The 22,305-nt window shown below is 39.2% G+C and overlaps 2 protein-coding genes across 2 annotated transcripts in view; both read left to right on the forward strand.

Annotated features, from left to right (window-relative positions):
* The window catches only part of LOC133520763 (GTP-binding protein SAR1b), a 356,904-nt gene that overhangs the window by 143,819 nt on the left and 190,780 nt on the right, over positions 1 to 22,305 (forward strand). The gene's annotated exons all lie outside the window — the stretch shown is intronic.
* On the forward strand, positions 608 to 19,597 carry LOC133520727 (angiomotin-like). The gene is made up of 16 exons (XM_061855344.1): positions 608 to 849; positions 1,046 to 1,226; positions 4,544 to 4,719; positions 6,278 to 6,432; positions 9,541 to 9,745; positions 10,180 to 10,361; positions 10,725 to 10,917; positions 11,557 to 11,706; positions 12,370 to 12,478; positions 12,979 to 13,124; positions 13,222 to 13,361; positions 14,382 to 14,570; positions 15,935 to 16,069; positions 16,390 to 16,514; positions 17,403 to 17,510; positions 18,170 to 19,597. The coding sequence occupies exons 2-16, from the start codon at positions 1,154 to 1,156 to the stop codon at positions 18,331 to 18,333; spliced, it is 2,250 nt and encodes a 749-aa protein (XP_061711328.1). The 5' UTR covers positions 608 to 849; positions 1,046 to 1,153; the 3' UTR covers positions 18,334 to 19,597.

Raw genomic sequence — 22,305 nt, forward strand, 5'->3', positions numbered from 1 at the left:
TTCGAAAAGTGGAATCTTGAGCGTATCAAACACATTTTTTTTCCAATGACTCTTGTCGATAAAATGCAACTGACATCAGTTTTTGAACATCATCATCATAAGTCCGCTATTTGTACTTATTTTTATTGTGGAATAAAGTATTCATCTTTTGATAATTGGTAATCAAAGAGCATATAATGATTGTAATCTACAACCTTTAAAGTTAACAAACCTTGATAGCGGGTTTCAGGATTTAGCGCCACTTAGCGTACGATTCGTAAACTAAAGAAATTTTCTAGCCAGCCATACAATACAAATGTATGTCACACCATCACACTATGAAGTCACATATTCAAATTAATAAATAATATTGCCTAAAATAAACAATACTTTGAATCAGTGTTAAATTGAACTTTAATCGTTAAAATGTTTTTAAATTGTAAAATTACTTACGAGGCGTAAATATATAATATAATATTACAAGAATACACACAACACCTGTATACTACATTCAGAACAAGAAGAATTTGCTATTCAATGACACTTACGCGAGTGTTGCCAAGTCGTACAATTAATACTATATTAGTTTTTTATATTGACAGCATAATGGCCAGCTAAAATACGAGTTAGAATATACAAAAGTCATCAAATTAAAATCAGAATCATGCAAATAACTAAAAATTACAAGTTATAAATTACTAAATTTGTAAAAGTGGATTTTGAATGTGTTTTCCAAATTGTATTTTATTTTAGTAGAAAAATATAATTTGTGATTGGTATTACTAATAATTGCCCTGACCCCATCCATCAAAAGTTTATATAGTAAATGTGATACCAATTTTAAGCTTATTTCTGCTCTTTAAAAACGTTGTGAGTGTTTATTATACATATGATTTTGTCGATTCATTGCTATCATTTCGAGAACAGTGCTTAAATTTACTTGCAAACTATAAATAATCCCGATGTTATGTGACATCCTTGTCCAGACGTTTTGCTTCTTATTGTGTTCTATTTCTATGCTCTACAACGATGTTTATTATACTAGCGTAACTTATTTCGCTTTCAGATACTAAATGGATAACGTTTGAGAGAAGTGGTGTGCGTTAAAGACGAGTTTAGATGCAGTGCAATATGATTTTGTATTAAAATCTGTTGTTCACTGCACAGAGATATCATGGGGTCCATGCGACCAACCGGCCGATTCCTTTCGTTTACGAAGAACATTCCGAGGGCACAGAAACCAACTGGTATGTGTGATGTTATTTTGTAACTCTGTGTAAACAAGAATCTTGAGTTATGAATCATGGAATTGATATGATCTTGAATGTCCTTGCTATCTGAATTAAAAGGCAATTTAGTGTGTTCACTGTCTGTTTATAGTTTATCGTCGGTTTCTTTGTGGAATTGTGCTGATGATGATGACAAAAGTAATAAAAATTGCATCATGCACTTTAAAATTGTTTGTTCACTTTCACATTTATATGTTAATTTGACTTCTTAATCATGAGCATTATTTTATATTTCTAGGATGTTTATTTTAATTTTATGGACTGCATCCTACATTCGCCCAACCTTTATTATTATTATTATATAGCCCTTTGTTCTGAACATGATTGTTCTTTTTGATAGTCTTGAATTATCATATGAAGTCTCTTAGTTCAGTGTGCCTGTCGGCAAAGGCCTCCTCCAACTCCTTCCAGTATATTCTCTCTCTTGCCACCCTTGTCCAGAGTGGTCCCACTGTACGAATAATTTTGTCTTCCCATCTTGTTACTTGAGGGCCTTGCGATCTTGACCCGTCTGTAGGGTGCCACATGAGAACTCTTTGGCTCCACTTTTCTGTCTTACATCTTATAGTGTGACCTGCCCACCTCCATTTTTGCATATCTATGTGAGTGAGGATATCTGCTACTTTTGTTCTAGCTCTTATGTCAGAGCTGCGGTTTCTATCCTGTAGTTTTACCCCGAGCATGCTCCTCTCCATAGCTTTCTGGCACTTTGCAAGTTTATCTCTTTGTTTTTTAGTAAGAGACCAAGTTTCGCAGCCATAAGTTAGACACGGAAGGACACATGTGTTGAAAGTTTTGCTTTTTATTCGTATACCTAGGTTGCTTTTCATGATTTCTTTAAGTGACCAGTATTTGCTCCAGCCGGATGATATTCTTTTTTCGATTTCTTTGTCCATTTGGTCCTTGAAAGATATTATTTGACCTAGATACACGTATTCCTATGTATCGCCCAACCTTAGATAATATTAAATAAATAATATATTAATTTAGCTTTTCCCGCTATATGCAATGTGCATTTTTAGTTAATAGCAAACGTAACTATAACTGTTTATTATAGACTGTTATAGGGATGAGCTTGTAAAATATATTGCCTTTCCTTTGTTAGCACTTATCCATTGTGTTAAACTAAGGGAATAAACTCATTTGTAGCCAGAGTGGGAACACACTTAGATTAGACATGTGCAAGACCATTATCGGTCCTGTACTGTTATCCTGATACCTGCAAAATTAAAATAGCCTCCTGACTTCCAGGAGGCAGATCTTAGTCAGACGTCGACTCTACAAGTTGTCTTGTACCCATTCTCACAGGTTGAGCTTAATCTTATATCGCTCCCGTGTGTTCTTATGGTACCTATTTTCTCAGGTTGAGCTTGATGATTGTATATCACTCCCTATTTGCTATTGTAATTGGTGTTAGTTTAGTTTTTTTATTATACATTAATTATTGTTACCATCTGAACTTTTTATTGGAACAATCCCAACACCTTAGTACATATACAAAAACTCCACTGCCAAAGGGCTATTTGTGCAAATTATGTTAGATATCTATTTTTAGTATTATAATTTGGAATAGTTTCTTGATGTTTTTGAAATTTATGGTAAACTGTGTTGTATCACTAATCTAATTATGAAAAAGCTTGTTTTTAATTTTATTGGATATACTATTTAATGGCGCCATCTAGTTTTTAGCATTTATTAGGCTTTAAATCTGCTTTGTGACTACCTATAACTGTGTTTCCACTGTAGTCCAAGTTTTATGTTTTGAAATTATAAATAGCAGTAGTAGGGTGGTAGTACTGGTATAGTTTTCATTAGAGATGTTACAAATATTCGGTATTCGGCGTATTCGGCCACTTTGCCGAATATTCGGTATTCGGCCGAATATTGCCTACTATTCGACCGAATACCAAACATCTGTTACATTTAGGTACCTAAAATGAAAAATTACACAAAAATAATATTCTTGGAAAGTTGTTAAATACAACCTTACCTTTTTTTGCGGCACATTCGTTGATTTTTATTATGGGCCAGATTTGATTGACTAACTATACAGGATTCTTTTTGAACCGTTAGCCATATTTGAATGTCATTATAGATTAGCAGTACAACACATTTTTGAAAAAAAAGTGGTACTTTTTTATTTGACATTCAAAATAAAAAATATGGTCACTGTACTCGTTTGTTTCGAATCGTGCAATACTATAGCAAGCACAATACATTAGGAAGGGATGCTAGAAATGGGATAGCCAATCAGGGCATCGCAAACGTGTTTAATCTAAGTCCCCTTGCTTATCAAGCGCACCAGTACAAGCGCACTTAATAATGCAATGGGCAGTTCAGAGTGACTGAGATTCAGTTCCTCAAGGTTTAAGTTACAGTGGCTAAGCAAAGCTAAAATTCGGATTTCAAAAAGAGGCTACAAATTGAAACAAATTGAAAAATATACAAAAAAAAAATATTTCACTAACATTTTTTTGGGGTCTATTCGTAACATGCAACTTATACATATATTACCGTATGGCTAACTATTAAAAAAGAACCCTGTATTCATTCACTAGTTCTGAGCAACAAAAATGAAATGTTAGCAAATGTTGTGCTTTGTTGGTGAACAGTTTTCATGATAAATGTGACTCAAACTGTACTCACATATATTCAGAACTTCCGAGAGAGGTGCCGAATATTCGGTATTCGGCCAAAACCACTATTCGTGGCATTTCTAGTTTTCAAACACAACTAAAATGTCAAATTATTATTTAATTTAATCTACAACATTGCTGATTCTCATGGTGTATGGGGGTTGTTAGTCTTCTTTAATAGACTCTCATGCTGGAGTGAGTTTTGGCAGGTATTGTCAGTATTAACATAGAGAAATAAGAAGTAATAGAGTGCTCACTCCATACATCAGTTTTGGTACTGCGAAAATAATAAACCAAACCAACCACCAAAACTGATGTATGGAGTGAGCACTCTATTACTTCTTATTTCTCTATGGCATTAATTATAATACTAAATTAGTACATTAAATGTTGCGGCAAGCAAGAAAGTTTACTCAATTTCATGGTAGATGGCGCTGCTCTGCACATATCGCGCGATACGAGTTCTCAGCGACATATATAAGCGGCGGCGGATTGTCGAGTTTTTTTATTTTTGCAATATCCTTTACTGAATTAACATGTATACTCGTTTAAATATCATAATATAAAGTGTGTTGTAAATGGCGTCTCAATTGTTATTTCACAAAATATGAGTAACTAGAGTGTACAATTACCTTTCAGTGGCCAGTGGGTTTCCCCAAAGTTTGTCCGGTAGCGAGACGGATGTCTCAACGTCGAACGAGAACCTGTCCCGTGAGGAGCGCTACGTGGTGCGCCACACCGCGCGCGTCGAGCCGCAGGGACAGGAAACGCAGACCCAGAACAATAATAATAATAACAACAGGAATTCCTTGAAGGTGATCTAAAATTAAAAAATATTTAATTGTCCAGAAGTTAGCAACAAATGATAAATTTTCGTTTCACCCATAGATAATAGTCACTTGTGATAACTTGGGCCGCAAAATCAATTTGCAGTATATTAATATTTATTACTGATTTGTTATAAAATTATGGATGATTAGTTACCTATAGTATCGTAGCTCAGGCAGTTTTCCGAAACTTGATGACTAAGCGCCTATTTTGCGTTAGGAGGGTGGGAGGTGGTCTAGTCTGCTGCTGGCAGGCCCAACTCCTCAACCTTTTATGTTGAGCAGGACCTCGGGGAGATCTCTCGAAGATCCGAGATGTTTTGCCCTGTATGGAGCCACTGCGCTGGCTGTCTCTTCTATCTCTATGTAGCCTTGGCATAGGGAACTGCCTGTAACACTTGTCTTGATAACATTACTTCAATATTGTTTAAATTTTCGTAGAAGTTACGACCAAACCCCATTATCAAGGTTGCAATTCATTGAAAATCAGAGTTGGCAAAAGTATCTACCGTAGGGAACCCAAACTTCACCGTTTGTGCCCAACGTCACCCAAATAAAATATTAAACCAAATAATAAATTTACCAAGAAACGTTGAATTCACAATGAAGAGAGCTGCGTAAATATAGTTTAAAACTAAAAAATATATATTACTAGGTTGAGTATGGATGCCAAAGAATCCCCAACTTCGCAATATCAATTTTTTTGTATGATAATTATACCAAAAGTCATTCCAAATCCTAAATGTAGGTAGGTGTAGGTGGTATCGCATTTTCTCAAAGGTTAGTTGGAAGAGATCCCTTTTAGGGATAAGTTCGCCTTTGTACGTAACATTTTTTTTGTTTTGTCTTGTCTGTTTTATGTTAACCTATGTTATATAGGTGTATCTATATTTGTATATATTATATATGTAGGTATATTTAAAATGTATATTTGCGTAAGTATAGTATCATAGTAGTCTTGACTTGTCTATTTCTATATCAACTCTTTACAATCCTGCACCAAACTTAACTCTTTCTGTTCAGCACAATGGTTGACTGGTAGAGAATGCCTCAAGTCGTTAAGTCCGCCATTTGTACTCTTGTTTTGTAAATTTGTGCAATAAAGTTAAAATAAATAAATAAATTTTTAAAAAGCCTATGAATCTTATGATATAATTTGTAGTGGAATTATGATTTAATGTTAGTTAAGGCGAAGCTATGTACTATAGGCGAATTTAGGGTACGTATTTTCCGCAACCCTTATTTTCAATGAACTGCAATACTGATGATTGTTTGAATAAGATGCTCTAGATTGACCTCTCACATTTTAGCGTTTATCCCGATTGATTGCGTCTTCTTCACTAGCTATTGGCACGCATGTCTCGCAAGATTAACACATTCATTGCCAGCGGTTCTCAGATCGTGGGTACTTTTCGCTTTAAAGTGGATAAACCACGTAATTCGCTACAAGGATAGCGCGTAGCTCGCACTGGCAGTTATTGTGTTAGACTTACCTCTTCACATAAATGAGTAGGTTCTATATTAACCGTAATGGTATTTTGTGCAGGAAAGTGTGACCGGTAGCAACCGCAACTCCCTGAAAGAGTCCGTGGGTGGCGGTAACAGTAACCGGAGCTCGCTCGACGTGTCTTCTTCATCTTACAACACGCTCATCATCCACAACCAAGACGACCCATGGCCGGCGCGGCCGACACCTATTCGGTAAGTTCCTCAGTCTTTTTTCCCACTTTGGTTTGTGGCGCGGCGCAACGACCCGAAGTCAATCTTAGAATCCGGCAGCAAATACCGCCATGCTTCTCGGTCCGAAGCCGATTCTGTCCTTTCAATGGCGCCGAGTCCGCTGAGATCTTTTTGCACTTCGTTCCACTTGTTGAGATCACTTTACAAAATAAATTCCATCCCAATGGTAAATCCATTGATATAAGTAAAAGGGGTAGATATGTGACGTTAATAGTTGACAAAACTAAAATCTGGTCCAGCACACATACATTTGCAAATACTACACACCATTATAATGTACATGTGCACAACGAGCAACAAGGATAACCAAATATAGTTAACAGTGCTGCGCAAGCGAGACCCCTATATTTTGCGTATTCCTCGAGGTGCAACAGAGAAAAACTAATAACATTATACAAATGTGTAGGCGAGACGTACATACTTCTTACATTGTCGTCTTAAAGTGATATTAAATCATTTCGATTTTTAAAAAATATCAATGATTTGATATTACCTAATCTTAGACCGTCTCTCTCAAGCAAATATCTGAGCGAGCGAGTTACACTGAGATTAATATCAAATTATTGACTATCATATTTTTAAAGCATGAAATTGACCCTCGTTTTTAACTTCTGAAACCCTGGTCGACTATTCACTATGTTCAACTAACGTGTCGCCTCGAGAAAACCAGTATAACGATATGATCTCAGTTGATAGGGATCTCGAGGTTTCAGGGTTTCACTTCCGATGGTTTTTCGGAAAAGACAGGTACGCTTGACAAGAGCCAATATTGTAATCACTGGTAATTCGTAGTTACTCCTGGTATTTATATATTCCAATCGTTCACCGAGCGCACGACTCAAGAGAACCAATATAAAAGTGTGAACCTTGTTTATTCATAGCTACGATACGTATACGGATTCACTTATATTGGACAAGTTGTAAGTCATGGGAATAAACGCCTTCAACGTCGGTCTTTATTAGGTAGCGTCAGGAAACAAATATTTATAGAATATATACGAAATTAAAATAAATAGGCACTTTATTTATTTTATGGAAAACAATTATTTTTTCGCTAACACACTAAATAAAATATGTAAAACCGTATGTATTTTATATGTAAAACCGATAGTTTATCTATACAATTAAAAAAAATATGCGTAGAGGGCGGTATAAAAAGGAAAATTATAATGTATGGAGAGAAAAAAATTGTATCAAAAACGAAACCGAACATCATTTTTAATTTTCACAATTCAACGCTAGGCATTTCCACTGCTGCGGCTCGTTTTAAAATAGAAACAAGTTAAAGTTTTTTCTCTAAACATAATAGTTTTAATTATTTTAACGTTCATACTCATTTTTAGTCAAAAAAATTGCAAAAAGTTATATTTTTTTAAATCATTCCCTATCGAAGGCGAAATTAGCAATGTCCCACTTTTCTCGATTTGAGACGGCAGCGTGCCCTTACATTAGAATGTTCAATTTAAAGTATTCGTTCTGATTTTCATCGTTTTCATTTTCATCACCTTAGTTGCTCTACAAAGAGGACAAATTAAAACAAATACTCAAACGGTAAATACGTAGTTAGGGAGTTTCGTTCTGTTTATAATCAGCAGTTCCACTACACTAATTGCCAGTTTTTGGATGAAAATGCTTAATTTGTAAACAAAAACCACAAAAATCACTATATGTGTACCTATAAGACTTTAAGTGTTCCCTCAATTCTTCATGGATTCCATCATTAGAACTTTGAACCCGGGACGGGACCATCGGCTTTATAGGCAGGGTCACTGCTCACTAGGCCAGACCAGTCATCATACATTTTACTTGACAAATAGGGATGATTATTATTTATTTCTTTTGTTTATGATAAAAGGTTAAATTTGATTGATCTAATATCTGTTCTAAATATTTTTACACAGTTTTCAACATACATAAATACATCTTAAAACTACACTATAACTCGCATATTAAAATTGTAAATCGAGCTCTCGTTAAAAATGTTGTCCATAGTTTTCCTATTGTTGTACAAGTACTATTTAGTAATTTTTGATGGACTATTCCCGATATTTGGATTTCAAGTTAATGCAAGATATTGTTTTAACAATACTATCAGAAAAACTGAATTTTTGGTTAACAACCGGTTATTCGTATATTAAAATAAAAACCGGTTACATTCTATAGTTTCAAGGAATAGGAGCACATGATTTAAAAAGTTGCATTATTTATAAAAAAAATTGCTGACTCTACAATGCATGAAGTGGGTAGGCCTACTTGACACTCGGATAAACGTGTTACTCACATGGGTAATGCATTATTTAGCTGTCGCGCTCACTCAATAACAAGGAAATTTTTAATTTTATTTAGAAAAAATTATGTTTTCAAATGTTATAACAGTACTTACGAATGAAAAGTGATACCGTGAGCTTTGTTTTTGTGCTTGGAGCTATTGAAGCACTGGAAAAAGGCGCAACACGGCATTCTTTGGCAATATTTTATCGAATTTGATGACAATGTTGACACTTCAGCGTCACCCGTACGACTAATTCAATATAGGTCCCGGAACCTATATTTTGTGGCTCACGATCGAGCGCCTGGTACCTCATCTACCCCTATTACGTACATCAATGGGTAAATCACGATTTGTACAACCTGTGCTATCTGTTGGGCTGGCACACAAAATGCTTTCTAAAATTTCTCTGGTCTGGTTGAAGCGTTAAGGTAGTGGTAAGGCGCCTGTTTAACCAATGAGGCCTAGTTTCCCTCGTGGGTAGGAAGGTCAGATGGCACTTTCATAAGAACTAGTGCTTACGTCAATTCTCGGGAGTATGTTGCCATAGTGGGTCCGCTCAAATATTATGTAAGATCAATGTGCTGAAGACCGGTATATAAAAGTTATTGCAGGGAAGATCGTCGTCGAGCAAGAACTCTCGTATTTGTATACGTACGTCACTCACAAACAGAAACGACGAGCTTCACTCCGTCTTTTCTACCGACCTTCTGTCTACAAAATACTACAGTTAAAAGCGTTGAAAAAGCTTGTAGACGATCTTCTCCACATCGACCTTGAACAAAATGAACATTCCACAGAGAACACGAACGAACCAGCAGCGAAGTGAAGCACACCACAACTCAATCCTCGCCATATCACACGTTAAAGAAGGCGGAAACTAAGAAACCCAGTGGCATACCCTTGCCCAAGGTCCACAAGGAACAGGCGGTTACCACCACGGCCAACTACATTGATATTGGTGGGCAGAGGATCTACACTAGTCCGCCCGATCATTCTGTTCAGGTTAGAATAGTTTTGGAAATATTACTAAATTTTTAGCTTAGTGTAATCTCAATAGATGGCGTGCAATCTTTCTACTAAGCAGGTATTTAGGGGCTATTAGACCCATTACTTAACCGATAGGTTGAACTAACTAGGTTGAGGAGGTAGGTAAGAAAATCTACGGTTTTTTAATGCATATATAAGTATAAGGGCATTTTTTACCATGATTCGTACTGGTATGAACTGAATGTTTGGCAACATCATATTTACGCAAAATCTCTACAGTTCGCGAACGAAAACATGGGTAAAATAGGACTAAACGGGGGGGTGTTCACACCAGAGAAGGGAAGGGCAATTTGGGCGCTCCTACGATTTCTCAGACCTCGTGTGTTACTTGAAGATGATTGCAAAAAGTTACGCTTAGGAAAAAAATCATAGCTTTTTTTACTTTACAGGAAATAACTGAGATCCCTGATGACTTCCTCAACCAATCATCAGTCCTCAAACACCTGGCCAAAGAGGTGGCCGGCACACCGAGCGCGGAGCGCGGGCCCACCGAACGGAAATCAAAGGGCAAACCCAACAAGCTTAGCAAGGAGAAGCTTAGCTTGAGTCGGTCGCAGCCGGACCTCACTGGGTAAGTTCTCAACCAATTCGCCAAAGGGGGGGGGGGGGGGGGGGCACGCCGAGCATGGAGCGCGGGCCCACCGAACGGAAATCGAAGGGCAAACCCAAGCTTAGCAAGCGGAGCGGTTGGGTTTCCAGTTTACGACTTATCTTTTCTACAAATTCAGTTTTCAATGCTTGATATTTAAATAATCAGCAAAAAATACTAACCTAACCTAAAAACTAACTGCACAGCAAAACAGCATTGGCAGTGCCAATCAGAATTTTTTGAGGGACGTATTTTTTTGAGATGTGATTAAACATATCTCGTTTTCTATACCTCAGTCTCCGGTCCTGGACTCTGGACTTATGGATAACTGATCCTCTTCCCCAGTGTGGGCACTACAGCGGGCGTGCGCGCCGTGCCCGGCGGCTCCGAGTCGTCGGGCTGGTGCAGCGGCGGCGAGGGCTCCGTGGAGGAGCCGGACGACGCCTTCGGTGCCGTGCTGGACGCTCTCGCCGCCGAGAACCAGCAGCTGAAGAGGCAGCTCGGGGACGCGCTCGAGCGCGTCTCCAAGACCAACAAGGTTAGTACAACTCCGCAGGTATTCGGTAGTGACCAGTTTCGGCAGGGGCCCACGAATACAAATCCCGGTAAGGCCATTTGTTTGTGCATCTGACTGTACTTAACCCTTTGAACGGTTTGATGCAAACGACCTTAGGGGCGCTCGTGAGCTAACGTAGCTTATATACGGACACAAAAATCCGCCTATAGAAGCCTAATGTTGGTCATTTTGTGCGCTACGCAAGTGACCAAACTTTGAGAAAGGGGTGAGGGGCGGGAGGGGTGCTAAAGGGGTTGTGATTGCTCGTTCCAAGGATAACTTTGCACGGTTTGGGGTCAGACCCGTTAGATGTTAAGATCAACAGATAGGTGCGAGTTTTACACAAATAAAGAGTGAATATTAAATCTTTCAATCTAACTGAGTTCCGTAACCAATAGTACAACTAGTGGAAGTATCATTGCGGCTTTGTGCCAAATAAAGCCTAGCCGCATATTTTTCTTATGTCCAACTTACGCTTGAACAATAAAAGCGAGCCTCTCTCGGACGCTATGGGACTTCGGCCTTCCCAATTAAGATACTTACACCATTATTCTGTGTTTAAGCACTAAACTCCCTTGGTCGGCCTTCGGCTCCCTGGCTTGATGAATGTTTGTTTGTCAGTTGGAAGAGGAAGTGGAGAAGGTCCGGTGCGCGCACGAGGAGCTGGTGGGGTCGTGCGCGCGGCGCGAGCAGCTGGAGCGCGCGGCGCGCACGCGGCTGCAGGCCGACTGCCGCCGCCTGCACGACCTCAACCGCGCGCTCAAGCAGCAGGTAGCCTCATTTTATTGCTTTACAAGCTAATTCGTATTTATTCAATCCATTTAAAGGGACTTTCATTATATGAGTGACACCGACACCTGTCTCGGTATACAGGTAGAGCCACCATTTAATTGGTTAATGTGATACACACGTGGTTTTTTTGCATTCATTCCGATTCGTGCCAACTTTCGTATAAGTTTTGATTTCCTATTCAGGCCACAGGACGGTAGCCGTCCAACACGCACCGTCCCTATTGTTGATTACAGTCTGGCAAACGAGTTTTGGCAGTAACAATATAAAAAAAAACTCCTCATGCCTCTTTTTGGGGTTATAATAAGGGCATAAGATAAAGACAGTATGATTTCTCTCTGCCTGTTTTCATTGACACGCGATTCTTACCAAACTATAACTGGAACGACTGATAACTGATATTTGTGTTAGCCTCAGCAAAAACGCTTTCGTATTCGGCTATTCTCCTCCGGTGGCATTTCTCACCCGATTGTTTTCAAATTTGGTGAGCAGGTACGATAATTAAATAGGTTTTTTTTTCGACTAAGTTCTAGATTTTTCTTCAAAATAGCTGAGCTATGGGGCTTCGCGAGGTCTATAGCTCAGAGAGCCACTATTTGCTATATAAATCTTGAATAGCTGTAAATACGCTGTATATATGTGCAGGTGGAATTGCTGTCGGCGGGTGTGCGTGCCGACGGCGACAGCAACGCGGAGGCGCTGCGGAAGGAACTGCAAAATAGGGAGATGCTCATCGCACAGCTCATTGCACAGAGTAAGTATATTTTAGCTAGTGGCGTAGCTACTATACCAACAGAAGCCTGTGACGATTGTGGGTAATGGCAGTTACGACCACTCGGTCAAAACGGCCGTCTAAAACGGGCTTCCCGTTCCAGAAGCCCGTTTTAGGGCCCCCGTGGCGTTTTGCCCGCTTTGCCACCCTATTATGGCATTATGTTTTATGCCGATTGCTTCAAACTCTCAAAGACACAAAACGCGGATTAAGGGCCTATGCGCATTTGTCATCAGTAATTACGAAGGCGCGTCGCGAGGGTGGTCGCAACTTAGTTGATCGATTTAATGTTTATATGGGCACAAACAATAATTCTTACAAATAATAATATTAAACCAATGAAGATGCCACTAACTACACACCTAACCGACAAGTTACAGCATGCGCCAGTGCGTATGCCTAAGGTTAGGCGAACAAAAGGAGCTAAAAGTGTTTGATGTTAATATTTCACTATTTAAATGAATATTTCTGTTTGTTTATAGACAAGGAGCTGGCTTGCAGTAAAGAAAGACAAGAAATAGAGATGGCAGCCCAACGAGCGACCCTGCAAGAGCAGCGCACGCATATTGACATACTCGACACGGCGCTCACTAACGCGCAGGCCAACGTCGTGCGCCTCGAGGAGGAGGTATATTTGCTATTTTCGTACCATATACTGATTCCTTGCCAATATTTAGTTAAATGCAAAATGTACTGACACAAGTAACTTTTATTATATTGTTTAGTGTCGTCACGCAAGCGGCTACGTGGAGCGCGTCATGGGCCTTCAGCGTGCGTTGGCGTCTCTTCAACAAGCCTCAGACCGCCGCGAACACACCGAGCGAAAACTCAGGGCGCAGCTCGAGAAAGAACTACAGACATTAAGGTTGGTCGCATTCGGCAGGGTCGCCATGTAAGGTGGAGTTACGTAACTTTAGTGTGTGTTGTGTCTTTAACAAGCTTCGGATTGATAATATACTGAGCCTAAACTCAGGGCGCAGCTCGAGAAAGAACTACAGACATTAAGGTTGGTCGCATTCGGCAGGGCCGTTATGTAAGGTGGAGTTATGTAACTTCAGAGTGTGTTGTCTCTTCAACAAACTACGGATTGGTAACACACTGAGCTGAAACTCGGGGCGCGGCTCGAGAAGGAACTACAGACATTGAGGTTGGTCTCATGTGACAGGGCCGTCATGTAAGGTGGAGTTACGTAACTCCAGCTTGTGTTGTCTCTTCGACAAACTACGGACTGGTAACACAACGAGCGGAAACTCAGGGCGCGGCTCGAGAAGAAACTACAGACCTTGAGGCTGGTCTCATTCGACAGGGCCGCCATGTGAAACGTGTTATGTAACTGCAGCGGGCGTTGTCTTTTCAACAAGCTTCCGACCGCCGCGAACATACCGAGCGGAAATTCAGGGCAAGAAGGAACTACAGAGCTTGGTCTTATTGTTCTATCTCAGTTTCCATCTTGATCCAGATTGGCGAATGGGCTGCTAATGACTCTTTCGCGATTCATCCACACGATGTGCTGGGTGTACCTATGTGGAGAATACAGTCTATCAGGTAAGACCGTCTACAAGCTCTTTCGTAGCTTCTAACTCTTGCCTTTGTACACATACTCCACTAACAGAAGGTCGGAAGAACAGAAGGAGCGAAGCTTTTTCTTTCTCACTTTGTCTGAGCGAAGTACGTATAAAAATACGAGAGTTGTTGTCCTATGACGGTCTTCCCAACCGAAATTTTGGGGTTCCTTAGGGTTTTTTCATTTACTAGTTACACACACACACACTAGCTATTAATAATGATTTATTTATTTACTAGTTTACAGTTAGCGAGCCTTTCGCAAATCTGAACGCACTTCTATATTTATTCTGTGTCTTTATGATTTAATATTTTTGTCCAGAAAACGGGAGTGCAACTGCGGCGAGCGCGGCGCGAGCACCGCGGGCGGCGAGGCGGAGCTGCGCCGGCAGCTGCGGGAGCGAGACGAGCGCCTGCTCGCGCTCGAGGGGGAGTGCGCCAAGTGGGAGCAGCGCTACCTCGAGGAGGCGGCCCTGCGGCAGGCGGCTGTGTCTGCTGCTTCCATACCCAAGTAATACTTTTATCTAAAACTACTAAGTGTAAGGCCTGAGTGGACGCTCGTGGCGGGGCGTGTAGCGGGGCGGGCGAGCGTGAGATATAGCGTTCACGGACTGGCCTCAGTGCACGCTCACCGCTCGTGGGAATCGGACGCATCCACGATGACGTCGATGTCAGACGACTATCTCAATTTCTTTTTAGAAGAGAATTTATGGCTTAAAATGCGTTGGTTTTCTACAAAAAAAGGTCCCAGTGTCGTAGTGATGATATTCATTACGAATCTCGCCTTTCCACGGAAAACGAATTTCCACCAAATCACCCAACCAGGAGAAATAACAGTTCTTCCCTAGAATCAAGACGTGTGCGTGATCAGTTTTCAGACTATTTTTGGAGTAACAAAATTGATTTCTAAAAAATAATTGTAATTTGTAATGTATCATAAATATAGCTAATGAAATAAAATTGAAAATAAATTATTTTACTTACCTTCCATATCCAGTTTTGTTGCTAATTCTTTCCATATTTTGTTTTTATAGATTCTATTTTTGTATAAGGTATGAGAAGAAAGCCAAAGTGCTGGTTTATTTTGAATTTCAATAATTATTTGTTCGCACGACATGATTGCACGCTCTTATCACCGCTGCAAATCTCAAACAGGTTTGAACCTGTCCGCGACGCCCCGCTCGCCGCTGCATAGCCCGCAAACTTGCCCGCTTGACATTCACCATATGCAGCGTCGACTCGGGACACTAGTACGAGTGTCCTTTGTTTGACATGCACGCCGCCCGCCCCGCCCCGCTGCACGCTTGTATCGAGCGTCCACTCAGGCCTTACACTAATACTAATAGTTGCGTTTTTAATTCGCCAAATGGCAGGGTCGCCATGTAAGGAGGCCTGGAGTATAAGTGAAATAAAAGCTTCGATGATCAAATTCTCCACCGCCTCCATAACTAAGTACGTAAAACTGTAGTCACAGATAACCTCAACTACAAGATGGAGCCTGTAACATTCGAGGAGACGGCGTTGAGGCAGACTGACGTCTCAGCTGCCTCTAGACCCAAGTTATACTTTTATCATACATAAAACTACTTACCGTAGCCAAACTTTACAAACGGCAGGGTCGCCATGAAGGGACGGCTTTAGGGAAATAACAGCTTCGATGAATATATGATTTATTTTTGATGAAATTAGGCAAAATACACATTTAAATAATTACTTGTGTACGTTCAAATAACATGTTATCCACACCATGAATTTAAGTCATAATAACGGCGTCGTCGTATTCAAGTCTATGATCCTGAAAATTCTTTCAAATTTAGTTTTTTGTTTGTTTAATACTCCTTTTTTCAGTATTAAATTCAGTTTATATGTGTACAGAGACGCAAAAATAGCTGCTCTGGAGAAGACCTCAGCGGAGTCCGAGCGGCTGATGGCCGAGGCCCGCAGCGAGAAGATCCGACACATGGACGAGCTGCATTCAGCGCAGAAAAAACTAGCTGATCTGGAGAGCAGGTATATCAAAGTCATGCTTTCACAAAATACAGGGAATTTTTTAATCATTCTCTGAACTAAGTTCTCGTTTAGTACTGCACCATTTATAATATGTATACGGATAAGGAATTAGGGTAATTTAAACTCGTTCCCCAATTTTTATAAATTAAAAGTTATGGTTCAGAATTTGCAGGTATCTCACTGTCGAAAGAGCTTAAGTATTAACACAACAACACGAAGAATAGTGACGTATTTTTGTATCATTAAGACAGATCACATCCTACGTACCTACAAGATCTTAACAAAGTCATACAAGTGATAAAACTGTTAATTATTTGCAGGGTTAAGGAGTTGGAGTCCAAGGTGGCAGAACGCGATGCGATGATCAAAGTGCTGCAGAAACACACCAGCGCCGCTTACGACAGTGGCGCCTCTCTGCGGAACAACTCCAGTCGCGAGGAGCTAGGTAATGTGTTTTAACCAGTGTTGTAAAACTTGTAGATTGAAGTACTCGAACCCAAGTTAAAGATCGTTTTATGCCCTAAGAATTTTTTTACTATGATACTCCGTCTTTCCGAGGTTGTTCTGATGAACGAATCTGATGATTTGGTTTTGAGGTGCCCTAAGCATGGAGCCCTAGTGCCGAATTTGCTTCTTGACTTATCCGGCACTGCCCAAGCTAAAAGAAATATTGATCGTTTTATCGTCCAAAGCAGCAAATAAATATTTTTTACCAAAATTATAAACGTCACTTTTGATACATGACAGATCCATACGCAGATCTAATTTATATTTTATTATTAAAATTAGAATACGCCTATATTTAAATGATGAAGATAACTTCTTTTGAAATTTAAACCAATTGTGCTGAATTTGTCTTTCTATCATAAAAAAATAAAATGACGATGCGTGGTTATAACCCTGAAGGTCATTGCAGATTCGATATTTTATGATACATTGAAAACCAACCGCAATAGACTCTTAGCGTCAACAAGCCCTAAAATTAACGATTTATTTTTGTAATGGTTTAAAAAACTAACGGTTGATTTTTTCATATTCATTTGTTCATTTCGCGATCTTCTTTTTCTGCGTTAAATTTTTACTTCATTTCCAACAGTCATCATCTTCATTTTTCTCCTTTTCTGAGCATAGTATGATTTATCGACCACATACGCGCCAATATAATAATAATTAAGGTTGAAATTATATTGGACTTTCGTAAAATGTGACTTGTCTTTAAATTATTGTCGTCAATACTGGATTAATTGGAATAAATTTGTATCTTTTTTGGAAAACCTTGTAGATTGGTGCGGCCTGGATAAGGGTTAACTAATTGAATTGATATAATGTGCAGTGGGCCTGTCGTCGGGCGCGTCGTTCTCCAGCGCGGAGGGCGTGGGCGGCGTGCCGGCGCGCTACCGCCACCTGCGCCGCAACTACTCGCCGCAGGAGAACTGCAGCGGTACGTGCTGATGCTGAGCCTCCTCTCTCTAGAGCTTTTTCTCACCTTAGGGTTTATCCCGACTGCATCCTCAGCTGCTGCTTCGGAACCCAGGCTCAGGTTTATCGCGAAAGGCGAAGATCGAAATTTCTTTATTGCTCTTTTTTGCTCTTGCATAATACGTGTAGTGGTTCAGGGTTGTAGTTAAAGTTTCAGACTTTTTCTCCTGTACGACGTGCGAACTTCGGCATCCTGTTTTGTAAGATCATTGCATGGATGTCATTTTTGTTCAGCTAACACTTTTTGGGCTTTCCCCTTCTAATCATCGAGCCCAAACGAAATATGTCACCAAACCTTTAGCTCAGAGGTATGTATTGAAATGTAAAGTCCCTCTATGTTATACGGAACGACACAATTAAATATCTGGAGCTAATAATTTTTAACTGGCGCTTCGATTAACTGCCTGGAATTTACTGACAGGACAAGTTTAAAATACTTAAAAGTCAATATCATATTTCCATGCAAATAAATTAATGAAGTGGATCAACGTATAATAATCTTCCTCGCCAGTTGTGTCTGTTGGTGAGCATAAAAATGCCAGTCCTCCTTACATCTCCCCGAGAGACTAGTGTATGAAGAAGTAAGTATGTCTGCAGCTGATATTCCTGGTGGTTGTGCAGGTTGCGGGTTCGACAGCACGTCGCTGCGGCTGGACGAGCAGCTGGCGGCGCTGGAGTCGCGGCTGGAGCGGCCGCCCGTGCCCGCCGTGAGTTACCTGCCCTCCTTGCCCTCTCTGCCCTCCCTGCCCTCCCTTCCCCGCGACGACCGCCCCAGCTACTACTGACCGATCGCTCCCACCCTACCCTATCGCACATCAATCAATCTATCTTAATTGTTTTTATACTCTGAAAAACTAATTTTGTAACTAGATATTTGGCAAAATTTTGAAAAATATTGGCGCGATTGGTCCATCGCCCATACCAATTTCGAAATTTCCTCATGATTTGAATGTACTTATCCTAATGACCCGTTCACATCTATTCCAGTAGCATTCCAGTCCAGTGATCGAAAGCAGTGCTGGACTGGATCATATCGTTTACGTTAATTCCAGTAATTATCATCATCCATTGAATGTATGGAGGCTATTACCGAAAACAACAATGCGTGTTCACTGTTTAACGTTTAAACTGGCACTGGATTGGCTGTCTACACTATTCCAGTAGCACTGCATTGGGCAAGCTGGAATCAAAAAGTCCATCATCAATCCAATCACTGGACTGGAATGAGCATATTTCCAGTGCCAGTTTACATTATTCCATTAACATTCCAGTACTGGATTCGGTCACTAGACTGGGACTGGACCAACTAGATGAGCCCTAAGTTTATAAAAATACTGGAAGTTATGCGTAGGACATAAATGTATTATGATGTGCAATGTTCTTTGTGTGATTTTTTACTGATTGTTATTGTTGAAATTGCAGAAATATGTTTATTTTCTTATCCGTATATTTCCGTAAATTTACAGACTGTTATGAAACGATTTAAATGGCGAAAAATTCCAATGATGGTACGCCGGCTTCCTGACTTTTTTCGGGAAGAACCTTATAAAAATACAATGTAATTCAATGTAGAAAATGACTTACTCTACATCATAAAATAATACTATAAGGGCGTGCCGTTTCATAGTCATATTTGTTTGCCTGAAATTTATTCCTACGTGTGCTTCCTCCGGTGTTTTTATAAGCTTGTTCCAGATTATACCAAATCAGTCTTTTGATGTGAACTTTTAGACACATCTAGCTCAAAATCAGTGTAGATAATCATTAAATGACCCTTATTTTCCCGTTTCAATAACTTACCTCGCAATGAAATAAGTACAATTGTATTTCCGCGAAACTTATTCACATTCCAATTTCAATACAGCTATTTACAAATAATGCCAAAACATGGCAAAAGCTTTTTCATACAGAAAATAAATAAAAAATATCTATCTAATAACATAAGGAAGAAATTAATATAAAACTTAATTATGGTTCTTGATTCCAAATTATTTTGATTATGTAATTTTGTTTTTTTTTTGCTAATGTTTATCAAGAAATCATCAATATTTAAATGAATATTCACGGACTGCATCAGCAGTAACATTCCTTTGTACCTTGAGAACACATTCCTCCACTGTCACAGCTTTGTTTTGTGCTCAGTGTGTTTCTAGAAGACTTGACGCTACCGTCACATAACGCTTTTAACATATTGCTTCATCAGTTTAATCATCATATAATACTTAAACAGCGCTGATTTATTTAGAGTAAGTTGTGGTCCTTTTTTATACCAAATTCTATTAAAATTAGGCACTTTAGTAAATATATTTTTTACCGTTGCGAAAGGAGTGTGACTTTGAACTTCAAATTAGTTAAAACGTGCGATGAACGATTGTACGACAGATCGCTATTGCAAAATTGATCGTAGATCAGTCGATCTATAATTTATCGCACTACAGTTGTGTTGTACAAGCGTTCTGTCGAGCAACAAATTATCGCGATATCGGTATTTCGAATAAACGTTCGTCTCGGAACCAACCGTTCTGTCGAACAACAGTTTATGGCTATAGCGATCTCTCGCACAATCGCAAAGGGTGTAGCAGGATAGCCTAGGAAAAATTGCCCCCAGCGATTTTGGGCCGAAACTGTAATCAAACGATGCCTTTTGGGGAGGTTATACTCTGCACAAAGTTTCATCCCTCTGTTACCCCCTGGGGGTGAAAAAAACCCGATTAACCCCAAAACTGTTTTAATTATTTTTTCCTAAACTATGAAAGTGACGAATTTCAAATTTCGTACAAATATTAATAAGACTAAAAGCTATGTGCTAAAAAAATATTAACCCCCTAACCATTGAAATTCTTGTAAAAAAAACAAAAATAAAAAAAGAATCAACCTGTATATCAAGTTTGGCTCATGGTACCACTCCATTTTTTTTTTCAAAAATGAACCAGTTTATATTCTACATGATACAAAAGTTTCATGGACCTACTCCAGAAGGAACATTGCGAAATTAATATGTATTGGCTCTTTGGTGCGTACTATTCATTGAACTCCCACTAAGAGCCTTGCATTATTAATAAACAATGGCTTGCGATCGGACCGCTGCTCGTGCCCGATTTGAAAAAGGTGGGGATAAAGAAGTATGAATCAAACATTTGTACATGGATCTCAAGTTTGGCTCATGGTACACACACCATTTTTTTTTTCAAAAATGTACCAATTTATATTCTATATTATATAAAAGTTTCATGGACCTACTACATTGCGAAATTAAAATAAACGTACTATTTCGTAGCTACTAATCATTATACTCGTATCATGCTTAATACGCAACGTCTCGGACCCGAAAACAAAATAATTTAAAAAAACCGGCCAAGAGCATGTCGGGCCACGCTCAGTGTAGGGTTCCGTAGTTACTCTTCCGTCACAATAAGCTAAACTGGAGCTTAAAGTATAGTAAATTGTTAACCAAGGGATGAAACGGTACCTTTCACGTGAGTTAAACAAATAGGCAAATTTGCATAATCAGTACCTAATTAAAGTATGTCTTTTTACTATGAAGGGGAAACTTTTTGCGATAACTCAAAAACAGCTAAACTGATCATGTCCGCTATAGTTTTCATTTAATGTCTTTCTTAAGCTCTACTTCCACGATTTTTTTAATTTTTTTTGGACCTATGGTTCAAAAGTTAGAGGGGGGGGGGACACATTTTTTTTTCTTTCGGAGCGATTATCTCCGAATATATTCACTTAATCAAAAAATGTTTGTTGAAGACCCCTATTCGTTTTGAAATACCTTTCCAACGATACCCCACACTCTAGGATTGAAGCAAAAAACAAAAATTCACCCCCACTTTACGTGTAGGGGAGGTACCCTCAAAAAAATTAAATTTTTAGATTTTATTGTACGACTTTGTTGGCTTTATTGGTTTATATATCCATGCCAAATTTCAGCATTCTAGCACTAACGATCACGGAGCAAAGCCTCGGACAGACAGACAGACAGACAGGCAGGCGGACATGGCGAAACTATAAGGGTTCCTAGTTGACTACGGAACCCTAAAAATTTTTTTATAAATACAAATGAGTTTGATTCATACTTCTTTATCCCCACCTTTTTCAAATCGGGCACGAGCAGCGGTCCGATCGCAAGCCATTGTTTATTAATAATGCAAGGCTCTTAGTGGGAGTTCAATGAATAGTACGCACCAAAGAGCCAATACATATTAATTTCGCAATGTTCCTTCTGGAGTAGGTCCATGAAACTTTTGTATCACGTAGAATATAAACTGGTTCATTTTTGAAAAAAAAAATGGTGTGGTACCATGAGCCAAACTTGATATACAGGTTGATTCTTTTTTTATTTTTGTTTTTTTTACAAGAATTTCAATGTTTAGGGGGTTAATATTTTTTTAGCACATAGCTTTTAGTCTTATTAATATTTGTACGAAATTTGAAATTCGTCACTTTCATAGTTTAGGAAAAAATAATTAAAACAGTTTTGGGGTTAATCGGGTGTTTTTCACCCCCAGGGGGTAACAGAGGGATGAAACTTTGTGCAGAGTATAACCTCCCCAAAAGTCATCGTTTGATTACAGTTTCGGCCCAAAATCGCTGGGGGCAATTTTTCCTAGGCTATCCTGCTACACCCTTTGTAATTCGAAATTCAAAGACGCACACTTACCGAATTATAAGCAAATTTTTAAAACAACCAAGTGCCTTTATTAATGGCCTAATAATTCGTCAATTATATATATTTTTTCATTACACGTAGT

The sequence above is a fragment of the Cydia pomonella genome, chromosome 8, assembly GCF_033807575.1.
Source record: "Cydia pomonella isolate Wapato2018A chromosome 8, ilCydPomo1, whole genome shotgun sequence".
Lineage (NCBI taxonomy): Eukaryota > Metazoa > Arthropoda > Insecta > Lepidoptera > Tortricidae > Cydia > Cydia pomonella.

Excerpts from the sequence above, each read along its gene's own strand:
- LOC133520727 (XM_061855344.1), top strand. The coding sequence starts at position 1,154 with ATGGGGTCCATGCGACCAACCGGCCGATTCCTTTCGTTTACGAAGAAC. Across the intron at positions 12,479-12,978 it reads CGCACAGCTCATTGCACAGA|ACAAGGAGCTGGCTTGCAGT; the intron begins GTAAGTATATTT and ends GTTTGTTTATAG. Across the intron at positions 13,362-14,381 it reads AAAGAACTACAGACATTAAG|AAAACGGGAGTGCAACTGCG; the intron begins GTTGGTCGCATT and ends ATTTTTGTCCAG.